Here is a 12,686-nt window from a genome sequence, read left to right as displayed (position 1 = left end):
AACCACACTGAACTGCATAGTGTGGGTGCACCATAATGATTCCACTACGAACAATCATTGAAGTTATTTACCATATTTCATTACAAATGAAACTATAATAAACATCTTTTGTCGACATATCCTTGTGCACAGCAATTCCACCTTCAATTTCTTTCTCTCTCACCTGCTTCATCCGAGTCATCACCAGACATGTTCTCCTGGGCAACTGGATGAAGATCACCAAATGGATCACTGTCCAGTGGGCTCCCAAGGAAACTCTGTTCCCGGCTAATGGAGACCCTCAAGGGGTCTCTGTCTTGATAAAATTCTGGTTTACCTGGGAGGAAAAAAACTTGACTCATTAGATTTCTGCTTAGGTTTCTAAAGTTAGCTAAAACTAACAGGACAATTTAGATTATAGGTAAAATTCTAAACTCTCAAAGACTTGGTCTGTGTAGCAAGAAAATAATAACTGCTTATCTTTCATACAGGCCTTTAAATTATTTTACTAAGTTTATAATGATACTCCTACTTCCTAATACCAGATAATGCTTCAGTACTGACTAATCCCAGGAAAATGCCTGGAGAATTTATAGCCATTAATAGTATTATAAGGAATAATATGCATTCATAACGTAAAGTTCAAAAATAGCCCCAGCTAGTCTATGGTATAAGAAATCAAGACGGGGGTTTACCCTGGGGAGAACCGAGGGGGCAGGAACTGGGAGGGTATGAGGGAAGTGCTTATGGAGTTTTCTAACGCTGCAGTTCTTGACCAGGTAGTGTTTACAGGGTCTGGTTATTACAGTGATAATCACTGAAATAAACACTTCTGATTTGTGCACTTCTCTGAATGTTATACTTTGATACAAAAATAAAAACAAACAGGCAAACAAAGGAGTGGGAGATACCCAGTAAGAGAAGCTAATTTACTGTGCAGAACTCCAGAAAAACTTGGGAATTAAAGGCACCAAGTATTACAAAAGGAAGGTTTATGTCAGGAATTAAAAACAGGGAGAATGCTTAAAATTATGTACTTGGAACAGATTCCTCCCATCTCCTGACATCCCTGTCCCTCAACATCATCCCCAGAGGAGACTGAAGGTTTTTCTCTGAGAAATTGAACCCGAAACCCTCTGAATTCAGGGGGATCAGGCACTGAGAGAGGCAAGGGTGAAAGGTAGAGAGAGTGCCATATGGAAATCAGGGGTGTTAAAAGAAAGTCTGCATCCTCAATCCAGATGCCCCAGGTCTGGCTCCACAACAGTGACAGCCAGACTTGTACCAGGCTTGGAGGATCTTTCTTTGAAGAAACTAAACTGCAAAAGTAAAAGAACTACAGATACTAAGTTGAGGGTCCCCAGTGAAAAGCCACCTTTCCTAAGGAAGTTCAGCAGTAAATATGGCCCCTACCCAGAGAATTTCCAATTAGCTGGTTAGCATTCTACTCAAATATGCACGATATTAGAGAAAAGCCTCTAAAGTATCAGACAGAAATAACAACAAAAAGGAACAAAAGAACTCAAACAGAAAATACAGGAACCCAAACAAACAGAAAACTATGAATATTCAAAGTAGGTAATATTTTGCATCCATGAAACAATAGCAGGATGCCATGAAAAAGGAAAAAAAAAAAAAAATCAGGAAAAAGAACAAGATTTTAGCATTCAAAATACAGATTCACAAGAAAAATTAGAAGAAAAGTTGAGGAGATTCTCCTAGAAAGTAAAACCAAAAGAAAACAAAATGAACTGTTGAGAAGAAAAAAAAATTGGAAGAGCAATACAGATCAGTGTTTCTCAACGTTACTTTTATCATCACCCACCTAAGGAGCCTATTTATAGACATTTTTTTTCCTAATTGCCTACAATCTCCATGAAATTTTAATAACTGCTTATCTTTTTTCTTTTTAGATTTTATTTTTCCTTTTTCTCTGCGAAGCCCCCTGGTACACAGTTGTCTATTTTTTAGTTGTGGGTCCTTCTAGTTGTGGCATGTGGGACGTTGCCTCAGTGTGTCTTGATGAGTGGTGTCATGTCCACGCCCAGGATCTGAACCAGCGAAACCCTGGGCTGCCACAGTAGAGCACACAAACTTAACTGCTCGGCCACGGGACTGGCCCCACTGCATATCTTTTTATGTACATTTGTGCTTTGGTACATAAAACGAGTAAGACTGTTTCACGTCCCCAAGAACCAGGTTTCGTTCCCTGTGGGAACAATGAGACCTTTGATAAGAATACATCAGATATGGGGCCGGCCCAGTGGTCGAGAGGTTGGGTTTGCATGCTCCACTTTGGAGGCCCAGGGTTTTGCCCGTTCGGATCCTGGGTGCAGACGTGGCACCGCTCACAGGGCCATGTTGAGGCAGCATCCCACTTGCCACAACTAGAAGGACCCACAACTAAAATACACAACTATGTACTGTGGGGATGTGGGGAGGAAAAAAAAAGAGAATGCATCAGATAGGTCATCCCACCTCCAACTAAAAGCTGTTCCACAAACAGAGAAAATGGCGTGGTCTCAAATTATATTAGAGGTATTTAATAGAAGTGTTAGTGTAGGAAGACAGACATTCAACAGAAACTCAAGCAAACTCTAAAAAGGAGACAATTTACTACAGGAAGAGTTTTACAAAAAGGAAACATAATCATAGTATACTAATTGTCTCAGCATTGAAAAATATTTATACATCAGCATGATAATTTAGCTTAATTTTTGCTAAAACCCATTGCCAAGTGTAGATGTAAATACAAGAAGAAATACCTAAAAGACTTGAAAAAAGACTTGAAAAGCCTCTGGTGAGTGGGATTAAGGGGTAAGGGATGGGTAGGGGTAGGAAGAAATGCCGTTTCATGTTATAACCCTTTAGCACTATTTGCCTTTTTAAACTATTTGCCTGTAATATTTGGATTAAAAGTATTACCCAAAGAAGGGTGATAAAAGCTAGGATGAAAGCTCCCAAAAAGCACACGAGAGGGATACTTGGTAGTTTAGAAAAAGTTTATCAGAAAAGAGGCACTAAGCCAACCCTGAAGGGAGGAGCAAGACAACGAAAGGCCTGGTAGGTGAAGCCAGGGACCGAGACTTGGTGTAGGCGTGCTCCTCGAATCAGAGGGAAACCACTCCAGAGTTTACACAGGGAGAAAGAGGGTGAGGACTCTGAACATACCGCGGGGAATGAATCAGAGTAACGCTAGAGTGAAAATAGGAGACACTGGGAGTTGTAGCAGCCATTCAAGAAAGAAATGACAGCCTGAATTAAATGAGTGGTCAGATTCCAGAGCTGTCCAAGAAGCACTGAGAACTGGTGATTGATTTATTGGGAGTCAGAGAGGCAGAGACAAGGAAGTGTCAAGACTTCCGTATGGGTACTATTCACTGAAGAAAGAAGGCTGAAGGCATAGAGAGGTGGAGGTGAGGGAATATATAACTTTCCCTTCTAGACAAGACAACATTTTGCAATCTCAAACAGGACTCATTAAGTCATAAGAATCAATGGTGAGAATTTCCCACTGATCACTCTGAATCAGGGAAAGCACCAATCAATTCCCGAATAGCTGTGGTTTGCCAAATCTGGCAAAATAGGAGAAAAGCTTCCAAAGCCTAGTAATAAATAAAATCATTACTCTATATTATAAGTTCCACAGACATAAGAAGAAAGTAGAACGGGGAGTGATTCATAAGAGTTACTCTGAATCTCTACCTGCCTTAATTCTTTGAACCAGAAACAAAGGTACGATATTTTATGGCTGAAGATCAAAATAGCTAATATTAATATTACACTTATACATACCTTTATATTGACAAAGCTAATCTTCCACCTTAGAAAAGGATTTTGCTTTGATAAATTTGATCAAGAAAATTATTTGGTGTCTGGAATCTAAAAATAATTATGAAATTCAAGTAAGGCTATTTATTTACTAAGGATCACAGGGAGAAATTTTTCTAGATAATTTGATCTAGGAAGAAGTATAGTAAAGAAATATATCTAATTGTCCTTAAAGCCAAGATTTTAAACATAATAATTATCCCATAAAAGATACAGGAAAAGAGCAGTGAAGGTACTAAAGTAGAAAAACAGCAAAAGAAAAAAGAAAAAACTGAGTTATATCCTAAAGACATAGGTTTAGAAGGCAGGCATGACAGGAAGCAGAGGGAAGCAAGAGTGTCAGAATATGGAATACTGAAGACTTTTTTCTACAATAAATTGGTTTCCCTCTATATACAAGGAGAAATTAGTTACCTAATGCCACATCTCTTTAAGTCCAAATTTTAAATACTGTTTATGTAAACAGTTTTTTTCCTTTCATGAGTACACACAGCCTAAGTTTCTTCAACAAAAACATCTAGCATCCTGAAAAAAATGTAGAAAACTGGCCAAGTATTAAAAAACCCTATTTTATCAAACCATCTGTTTACCTAGTATAGAAGTTCTTGCACTTGCTGGTGATTCTACCTCTTGTATAGCACTTAGTTCATGCTGGTTCAAGTCCAGTCCACATTTAACTTTTGCTACAGGTGGCTTTGAGGCTCTCCTACCCAGTTCCTTGTCCAGATGCTCACCTATCAGGTCAATGACAAAGTTAGGCACAATACAAATCTATTAACATACTACAAACTTTTCTTCAACCAGCAAGTTGCAAGAAGTGAAAACAAAGAATAATGAGCAGAATATTACAATAAAATACAATTATCTTACCACTTTGCTTGGTACTACTATCTTCTGAAAGCAGCTGCTTATCATCAGAGTTGCTCTTATCTGTAGGACTGATGTTTTCCTGATCACCTCTTACTAGGTCGTGGAGATGAGGAAGCCACTCTCTGAGCTTCTGGGTTTTAAAATCATTTTCAACTGCAGGCTTACTTGTCTGAAGAAACAGTGGATAGAGGAGGGTGGGGATGACATAAGATCAGGGATCATATGAAGCATTTATTAGATTTTTATCTCCCTTTTAAATGAGAACCTCAACCAAATAAATAATTCCATTAATCACACTATTACAACTTCATTCATAGATAAAAAATGAGAAGAGCCAGCCCTAATGGTCTAGTGGTTACAATTCGGCACTCACAACGCCATGGCCCAGGTTCGTTCCCCGGTCAGGGAACTACTCTATGGGTCTCTAGGTTGTCATACGGTGGTGGCTGCAGGTTGCTGCGATGCTGAAAGCTATGCCACCGGTATTTCAAATACCAGCAGGGTCACCAATAGTGGACAGGCTTCAGTGGAGCTTCCAGACTAAGAGAGACTGGGAAGAAGGACCTGGCCACCCACTTCTGAAAAAATTGGCCACAAAAACCCTATGAATAGCAGCAGAGCATTGTCTGATGTAGTGCCGAAAGATGAGAGGATGGCGCAAAAAGACCGAGAAGGGTTCCACTTTGCTGTGCAGAATTGCTACAAGTTGGAATTGACTCAATGGCACAACAGAAAAATGAGAAATGCTTCTAATACCGAAAGAGTGATATTTCCATTGAAAAGTACAACCATTCACAACCTTCAACCTAAATACTCAGCCTCCATTGTACCTTTCAATAAGAGATTATACTTGAGTATCCCCCTCTGCTTTTCTTTTCCTATTACTTTCCCTTCAAATGACCAGTAAATCCCTAGAATTCAAGTTCTCATAAACTCAACTCAAGTTTCTCCTGAACATCAAAGGATCTGTAGAATCCTATTTAGGCTAAATCACAAATTTAGGAAGTGGCCTTCTAAGATAAAACAGACATTCATACTGAGAATATACTCTTGTCTCACATATAAAGAAACCATGAATATCTGAATGAGCATGCCAGAGTCTTCTCAACAGTTCAGTAACAAGCAGCAGGTCCAGCTGTCCACCAGCCTAAAATAATGCCAGTTTTACAAGAGGTGTTAATATTGTCACTTATGGAAAAAGATGGTACTGATTTTGATTCATATACAAACGTCAACAAAGTGCTATACAGAAAGCACAAGGTCTGGCGTTAAAGAGAAATTCTGCTAAAAAGCTCAAAACCCTTTATAACAAAACTTCAAATGACAATCTACAGTTTTAATGGTGTTTGCATTTGGTTCTATCAAACTACTGGCTGAAATTAGTTTGGATTCAAATAACTGTTAACCTTATAAACACCATACAAGACAGAACAATTTTTATGTTTTAATTTCCGTATTGTTGAAGGTAGAAAATTAAGGCACAAAAAAGGACAAACCACCTATTCTCAATAACTAAGGACTTATTTAGGCCTAAGATTAAAACAAATATTTAGTTTGTCTGAGTTGGGTTACCTGCATTGTTTCTTAGATATTCAAGTTTAATACGTACCTGACTGTCTTTAAAGAAATCCTTCAAAGTCTCTCTATGTTTCTGTATCTGCTGCTGCAGTGCTGTTTGTCTCTGTACAAGCAATACTTCTTGGGCTTTTTGGCTATAGTGCAGCACTTCTTTTTGTAAATTCAGCTGATTCTGAAGTCCCAAGTTATCTTGCTGAGCTAAGACAGGTCGTGAAAAACTCAAAAGTCTATCTTGAAATCTTGGGATCATAGAGTCGCCTGAAGGAACTGCATGTTCATTCTTGGATGGATACAATTCACAAATGTTTTCAGACTTAACTTCGCCAAAAGGTAGTGGAATAAATGAATGCTCGCCTTCCTTGGGCAGAACCAAAGAGGGCATAGCATGTTCAGTAGATTCACTCTCCATCAACTTAGTTTGTTTGTTCAAAAGCAGTTCTTCCTGGGCTTTCTCATTAGAATGTACCACGTCCCTTTGTAAGTCCAACTGTGCTGTCAAGTGATCTTGCTGAGGCAGAATGGGCTGGGACAAACTCAAAAGCCTGTCTTGTGATCCTGGGATCTCAGGATGACTTGAGGGAACAGCATTATTGCTTCTGGTTGGAAAAGACTTTTGGATTCTCTCAGAGTCAGCAACAGGCAGTGCTACCTGAGATACGGATAAAGAGGAGCTAGGCTGCTCAGATGACGCCCTTTGCTCCAATTTACTTAGCCTTTGCAAAAGCAATTCTTCTTGGACTTCCTGGCTAGACCGAATGGCTTTCCTTTGTACATCTAACTGCTGTTGAAGTGTCTTTAAATCACCATGGTGAGGTTGGCTAAAATGCTCAGAAAACTTTTCCTCAAATTTATATTGCTGGGGCAAAACCACTTCTTTCTGGGTTTTCTCAGTAAATGGAAGGGAATTTGTCTGTGCAGACAAGTGTTCTTTAAGTGCAATAAGATAATCTTGTTGAGGTAAAACAGGCTGTGATAAATTCAAAAGCCTATCAGGCAATATTGGTATCTCAGAATGACTTGAGGAGGCTATATTATCACTCTCAGTTGGACAAGGTTCTTGAATTCTATCAGATTCAGTAAGAGGTAATGAAGCAAATGAATGTTGTGTGACTAGGGGTAATAAGGAAGAGGTGCCAGTCTGCTCAGGAGAAGTTCTTTCCTTGCACTCACTCTGTTTAGGTAAAAGTAATTCTTCCTGAAGTTTCTGTCTAGACTGAACAATGGCTTCCCTCTGTGTAGCTAACTGTTCTTGAAGTGACCTCAAATTATCTTGTTGAGGCTGGATAAGTTGTGATATCCTCAAAAGCCTATCCTGCAGTTGTGGAATCTGCAAACGGCTTGAAGGAATTTGACTATCACTCCCTGTGGAAAGAGGTTCCTGGGTTGTACCAGATTCAGCAGAAAGTAATGAAGTAAATGAAAGCTGTCCTAACTGGGGTATGAATGAGGAGGAGCCAGTCTGTTTAGAAGATGTATTTCCTTGGGTTTTCTGGCTAAAATGAAGGGCCTCCTTCTCTGCGTCTAGCCATTCTTGGTGTTCCTCCAAATTACCTTGTAGAGGTAGTATATGTTGTGAAAATCTCGGAAGTCTTTCCTGAAATCTTGGGATCTTAGAATGGCTTAAGGGAAGTGTACTATCACTCTTGATTGACATAAATTCCTGGAATCTATCGGATTCAGCTACTCGTGATAGGGATGAAGAGGTGCCAGTCTGTTCAGAAGAAGTTCTTTTTTCTAATCCACTTTGTTCGCGTACAAATTCCTGAGTTTCTTGTTTAGCACCAAGTATTACCTTCTGCATGTATGACTGTTCTTGGAGCGTTGTCAAATCTTCTTGCTGTGGCAGGCTATGCTGTGGAAAACTAAGAGACTCATCCTGCAACGTTGGGATTACCAAACGACTTGAGGGAATAATACTCTCCTTCTCAGATAAATAAAGGTTCTGAATTCTAGGCGCAGTTTTAGCAGAAGCATGCGAAACCACTGAACGTTGAGCAACCGTTGGTGGGAATGAAGAACTCATCTGCCCAGACTTATTATGCCCCAGATCCCTTTGTCTATGTAAAAGTAATTCTGCCTGGGCTTCATGCCTAGCCTGAAGAGCATCCCTGTGTGTAGTGAGCTGTTCTTGGAGCAACTTCAAACTATTATGCAAAGGTAGGAACTGCTGTAGGAAACTCAAAGATCCATCCTGAAATTTTGGGATTTCAGATTGGCCCGTCTCACTCTTAGATGAATATTGCTCCTGGAGTTTTCCAGATTGAGTACTGGCAGAAGGTAGTGAAGTAAATGTATTATGAGCTACCTGAGATGGGAGAGAAGGGGTCTCAGTCTGTTCAGACGATACTCTTCCATCCAATTCACTCTGTTTATGTACACGTAATACTTCCTGGGCTTCCCGTCTAGGCTGAAGGCTGTCCCTCTGAATACTTAACTGTTCTTGGAGAAACTGAAAATTATCTTGCTGTGGTAAGACAGGCTGTGAAAAACTCAAAAGCCTATCCTGAAGCTGTGGGACCCCAGGATGGCCCGAGGAAACTACAGTATCATTTGTGGTTGGAGATTCCTGGATTCTCCCTGATTCAGCTTTAGCAGAAGGCAATGAAGCAAACGAATCCAGAGATACCAATGGAAGGAATACAGAGACACCAGTTTGTCCTTCCAATTCTTTCTGTTTGCACAAAAGCAATTGTTCCTGAGCTTTCTGTCTTGACCGAAGAACTTCCTTCTGTAGGTCTAACTGCTCTTGGAGAGCCTTCAAATTATCTTGCTGGGCTGTGATATTCTCTGAGGATGGCAAAGACTTATCCTGCATTTGGCTGATTACAGAATGGCTTACAGAAACTGTACTTTTGCTCAGGGTTGAAAAGGGTTCCTGGATTATTCCAGATTCAACTTTAGCAGGCAGAGAACTAAAAGAACGCTCAGCCACCAGTGGTAGGAATGAAGAAGGTTCAGTTAACTTAGAAGATATACTTTCATTGTTCTCTGGGACCATTTGCCGGGAGTCTGGAGTTTGAAAAGTGGTTGCCCTCGATGTTTCAGCTACTTGTCTAGCATCATGTACTATTAGCGGCCTATCAAATGACAAAGCCCTTGAAAATGTAGAGGAATCTTTAGGGACCAATTTATAGTCTCTCTGTTGTGTTTCAGTCTGTGAGAATTGCTTTGGCTGTTCTTGTGAGTCCAAAGATTGCTTGGCTAAAACATCTGAAGTGAGTAACATTTCTGTTGTTTCTACATGTCTTTGTGGAAAGTGATTTTGTCTTGGAACCTGAAAATAATCTTGTTCTAATTTGGGGATTGGTATGGGTTGCATAGGTTGATATTTGTTAGGACTCAACTTGGGTCTCTGACCTTGATCCCAATGCTCTGATGTAACAGTGGGTCTTTCAGATTTCTGCGATGGTACTGATGTAACAGAATCAGATATCAATGATGTAGCTAACATGGATGAGTACTTTCCTTTTAACATGGTCTGATATTCAAGTAATCGTTTCCTGGCTATTTCAACAGACTGTCTGTGAAACCTACCAATAAGAAACACAAAAACAAATATACATTATTCTTTTTGGATTAAAAAACGTCCCATATTCTCAAGTTTCTATACATTAAATTTAACAACAATCTAGGGTTGGCCACAATCATGGTGGAAAAGGAATAACATTCACAATGCTCTTTGAGAAATCCATATGCCTAGTTCTGAGGGAATCCTGATTAGATCTTCATACAAAACAAATAAAGCCTAAAGATGTAGCCACATACTATCACATATAGATTGTATCCTAGCTAATACCTGTTTTGCTGTAAAAGCTGATGTTGATAGTTTCGAATCATCTGCCTATGACTATCTTCATCAGAACCTATGGTGCATGATGCTGGAGCAGTGCCAACCTAATAAAAGACAAAGCTACTAATTAAAAGGCAAATCCAGGAGCAAGTACTAAATCATTTTATATAAACTCAAGTTCTATAACTGTAAACTTCCATATAGCTTTCTTTTTTTATAAAAAAAGACTGGCACTTCCATTATTAAGAAATGAATCCACCATTCTCTTTTAGTGCCAAGTCTAAGAGCTCAACATGCCCATTAGATACAAATTATGGTCACTTATACTGGCACCCTCTATAAACTGAAAGAAGAAAGCCATTATCTACATTGCCTTATATATATAATTACCAAACTTGGTACAAAATTTACCAAATAAGAATTAGAAATGCTTTTACTTTTCTGAATGCTTAGAGTGCTCATATTTTCTTATCCCCCAGCGATCTACATAGGGATGAGATTTCCTACATCCTACCCCAGTCTGTTGAGCTGTTTTTCTTTTTTCTTCTTCCAGCTGAGCCCTGAAGCAATCAGTTTCTAATCTTAACTTCTGTTGTTCAATTTGTTCAAGTAATTCCAACTGCTTTTGCTTCTGCTCTTCTATTTCCATTATCTAAGTAATAAAAATACTATTGATCTATTAACAACAAACTCATACAAAAGAAAATTTTATATGTATAACATTGAAAAGAAATAGGTCTTATCACCAAAAGCACCAATTATCCGAGAAGAAAGTGGTGATTTTTATTTCTGTTGTTGCCATTGCCAGAGGAAGGAAGGGAGTGAGAGATGGGAAAAGAGAAAAGGAGAAAGAGGGAGAGAAGTAAAGAGAGGCAGAAATTGAGGAAAAAATAAACGCGCTATTTCCATTTCTTGGGAGCACAAGGAAACCTTGATCACCACTGAAGACTCACCCCCAGAGAAGTAGCAAACGATGTTCAGCCAGATTCTGTGTTCATATTTTTATTTTACATTGTTCTCAGTAAGAATGACTAAAGAAATTAAACATCGAGACCTCCCCAAACACTTTGATTTCTTAGGCATACTCATAAAGGGGTACAGTTATCTAAAAGCCAAATAATACAATGAGCAACAGTCTATATCTTTGCTGCCAGGCATGAAGCAGATAGGAAGACAACGGCAGAGGGATGACACATAAACTCTAATATTATACCAACACATACACACGGATCTGAGTAATAAAAAGACAGGTTAGAGTAACTGTAAGTTTCTTGAGGGACGAGTGTCTGGTTGCCTACTAAATGCAGCACCTAGTGCAGTCTCTGAAACATACACAATACATAAATACTCACTGAACACGTAGAAAAAAAGGAACGTATGTGAAGTTTTATTAAGAGGAATACATCTACTAGAGATAATGAAGAATAATCTTGTTTTCAAAATAAAAAATGTCTCAGTTTGATACTTTACATATTTCTAATCAGGGACTAGTGGCTCTAACTGAGTTCCTGTCTTCATCTTCCTTACTTTCCCTCACTCATAGAAGCCACTGAATTTAGACCATTTACAGTTCTGTAGTACCTCTAGAATTACACTATCAATACAGTAGGCAGTAGCTATATGCAAGTATTAAACTTAATTCATATTAAATAAAATGTAAAATTCACTTCCTCAGTTGCATTAGCCATATATTAAGTATTCAACAGCCCATACAACTAGCAGCCACCACACTGGACATAGATATTCAACAAATATTTACTGCACATTTATTATGTATAAGGCATTGTACCAGAAACTATGCAGGATAAACTGAATTTTAAAAAAGATACTCTCTGCCTTAAAAATCTCAACAAATTTTATAGGGAAGATAAGATACATACAAAAGTATAAATCACAAAGCAGAATGCAGTAAGGGTCAAACGAGTACTACAAGTGAAGATGAAGTGCGTTCTATCAGATGAATGTGAAAGACAAGGTAGAAGAAATAGTATCAGAAGCAGCCAGACATTAAGACAAAGCTCACTGGTAACACAAAAGTACAGTACCTAGGGGTAGAAAAGAACCTTTAAAAAGAAAAATTTCAAATTACCTGTTTCTGCCTTGCTGCCATTCTAATTCTGGCTGCCGCTTCTTGAGGATGAAGCAGAACTGAACTCTGAGCTACAGTTGTGACAGGCTGAGCCTCATTTATTTCTAAGAGAAATGATAAAACAAAAATTAATTTCAACAATTTAGAATTTTGACACCACTACAATGCCCTTTATTCATTTATTACACGCAATTTTATTAGGAAAAAGATATGAAGAGCCAGGCAAGTTTAATTTGAGGGTGCGGAAAAAGAAATACCTTGTTCCTTCTCAGAGTCTATATGGCAGGAAAGTGGTTTATCTTCACTAGTAAGTGGTCCAGAGTCAACTGTTAGCGAATCACTTTCAACAACTGTAATAGATACATTATGAACATATTATCAATGTTAAATCTAAACAAAATAACAAAAATCTGCATTCAGATTAACAAGTCAATCTTGGTCCACCTGAATGTCTTATTTAGTCAGGATCCAGTCACCTTCCAGATGTCCATATATTTTATCCATTAAACCCAAGCCTAATATAAGACAAGACTAAAATTGTGAACAAGA

The 12,686-nt window shown here is 38.6% G+C and overlaps 1 protein-coding gene across 6 annotated transcripts in view; it reads right to left on the bottom strand.

The window, feature by feature from the left end:
- The window catches only part of CEP295 (centrosomal protein 295), a 48,224-nt gene that overhangs the window by 11,535 nt on the left and 24,003 nt on the right, over nt 1-12,686 (bottom strand). For all 6 annotated transcript variants that reach the window (XR_006885114.1, XR_006885115.1, XM_046638614.1 and 3 more), the window contains 8 exons: nt 12,395-12,487; nt 12,138-12,241; nt 10,563-10,700; nt 10,055-10,152; nt 6,290-9,788; nt 4,681-4,849; nt 4,401-4,544; nt 164-316 (listed from right to left, as the gene is read on the bottom strand). Coding sequence is in view for 4 of the 6 variants with exons in the window: in XM_046638614.1 (XP_046494570.1) it covers nt 164-316; nt 4,401-4,544; nt 4,681-4,849; nt 6,290-9,788; nt 10,055-10,152; nt 10,563-10,700; nt 12,138-12,241; nt 12,395-12,487 (4,398 nt within the window). In the remaining 2 variants the exon portion in view is untranslated. The remainder of the gene's footprint in view (nt 1-163; nt 317-4,400; nt 4,545-4,680; nt 4,850-6,289; nt 9,789-10,054; nt 10,153-10,562; nt 10,701-12,137; nt 12,242-12,394; nt 12,488-12,686) is intronic.

The sequence above is a fragment of the Equus quagga genome, chromosome 14 (assembly GCF_021613505.1).
Source record: "Equus quagga isolate Etosha38 chromosome 14, UCLA_HA_Equagga_1.0, whole genome shotgun sequence".
Taxonomy (NCBI): domain Eukaryota; kingdom Metazoa; phylum Chordata; class Mammalia; order Perissodactyla; family Equidae; genus Equus; species Equus quagga.
This window is presented reverse-complemented; position numbering and strand designations above follow the sequence as displayed.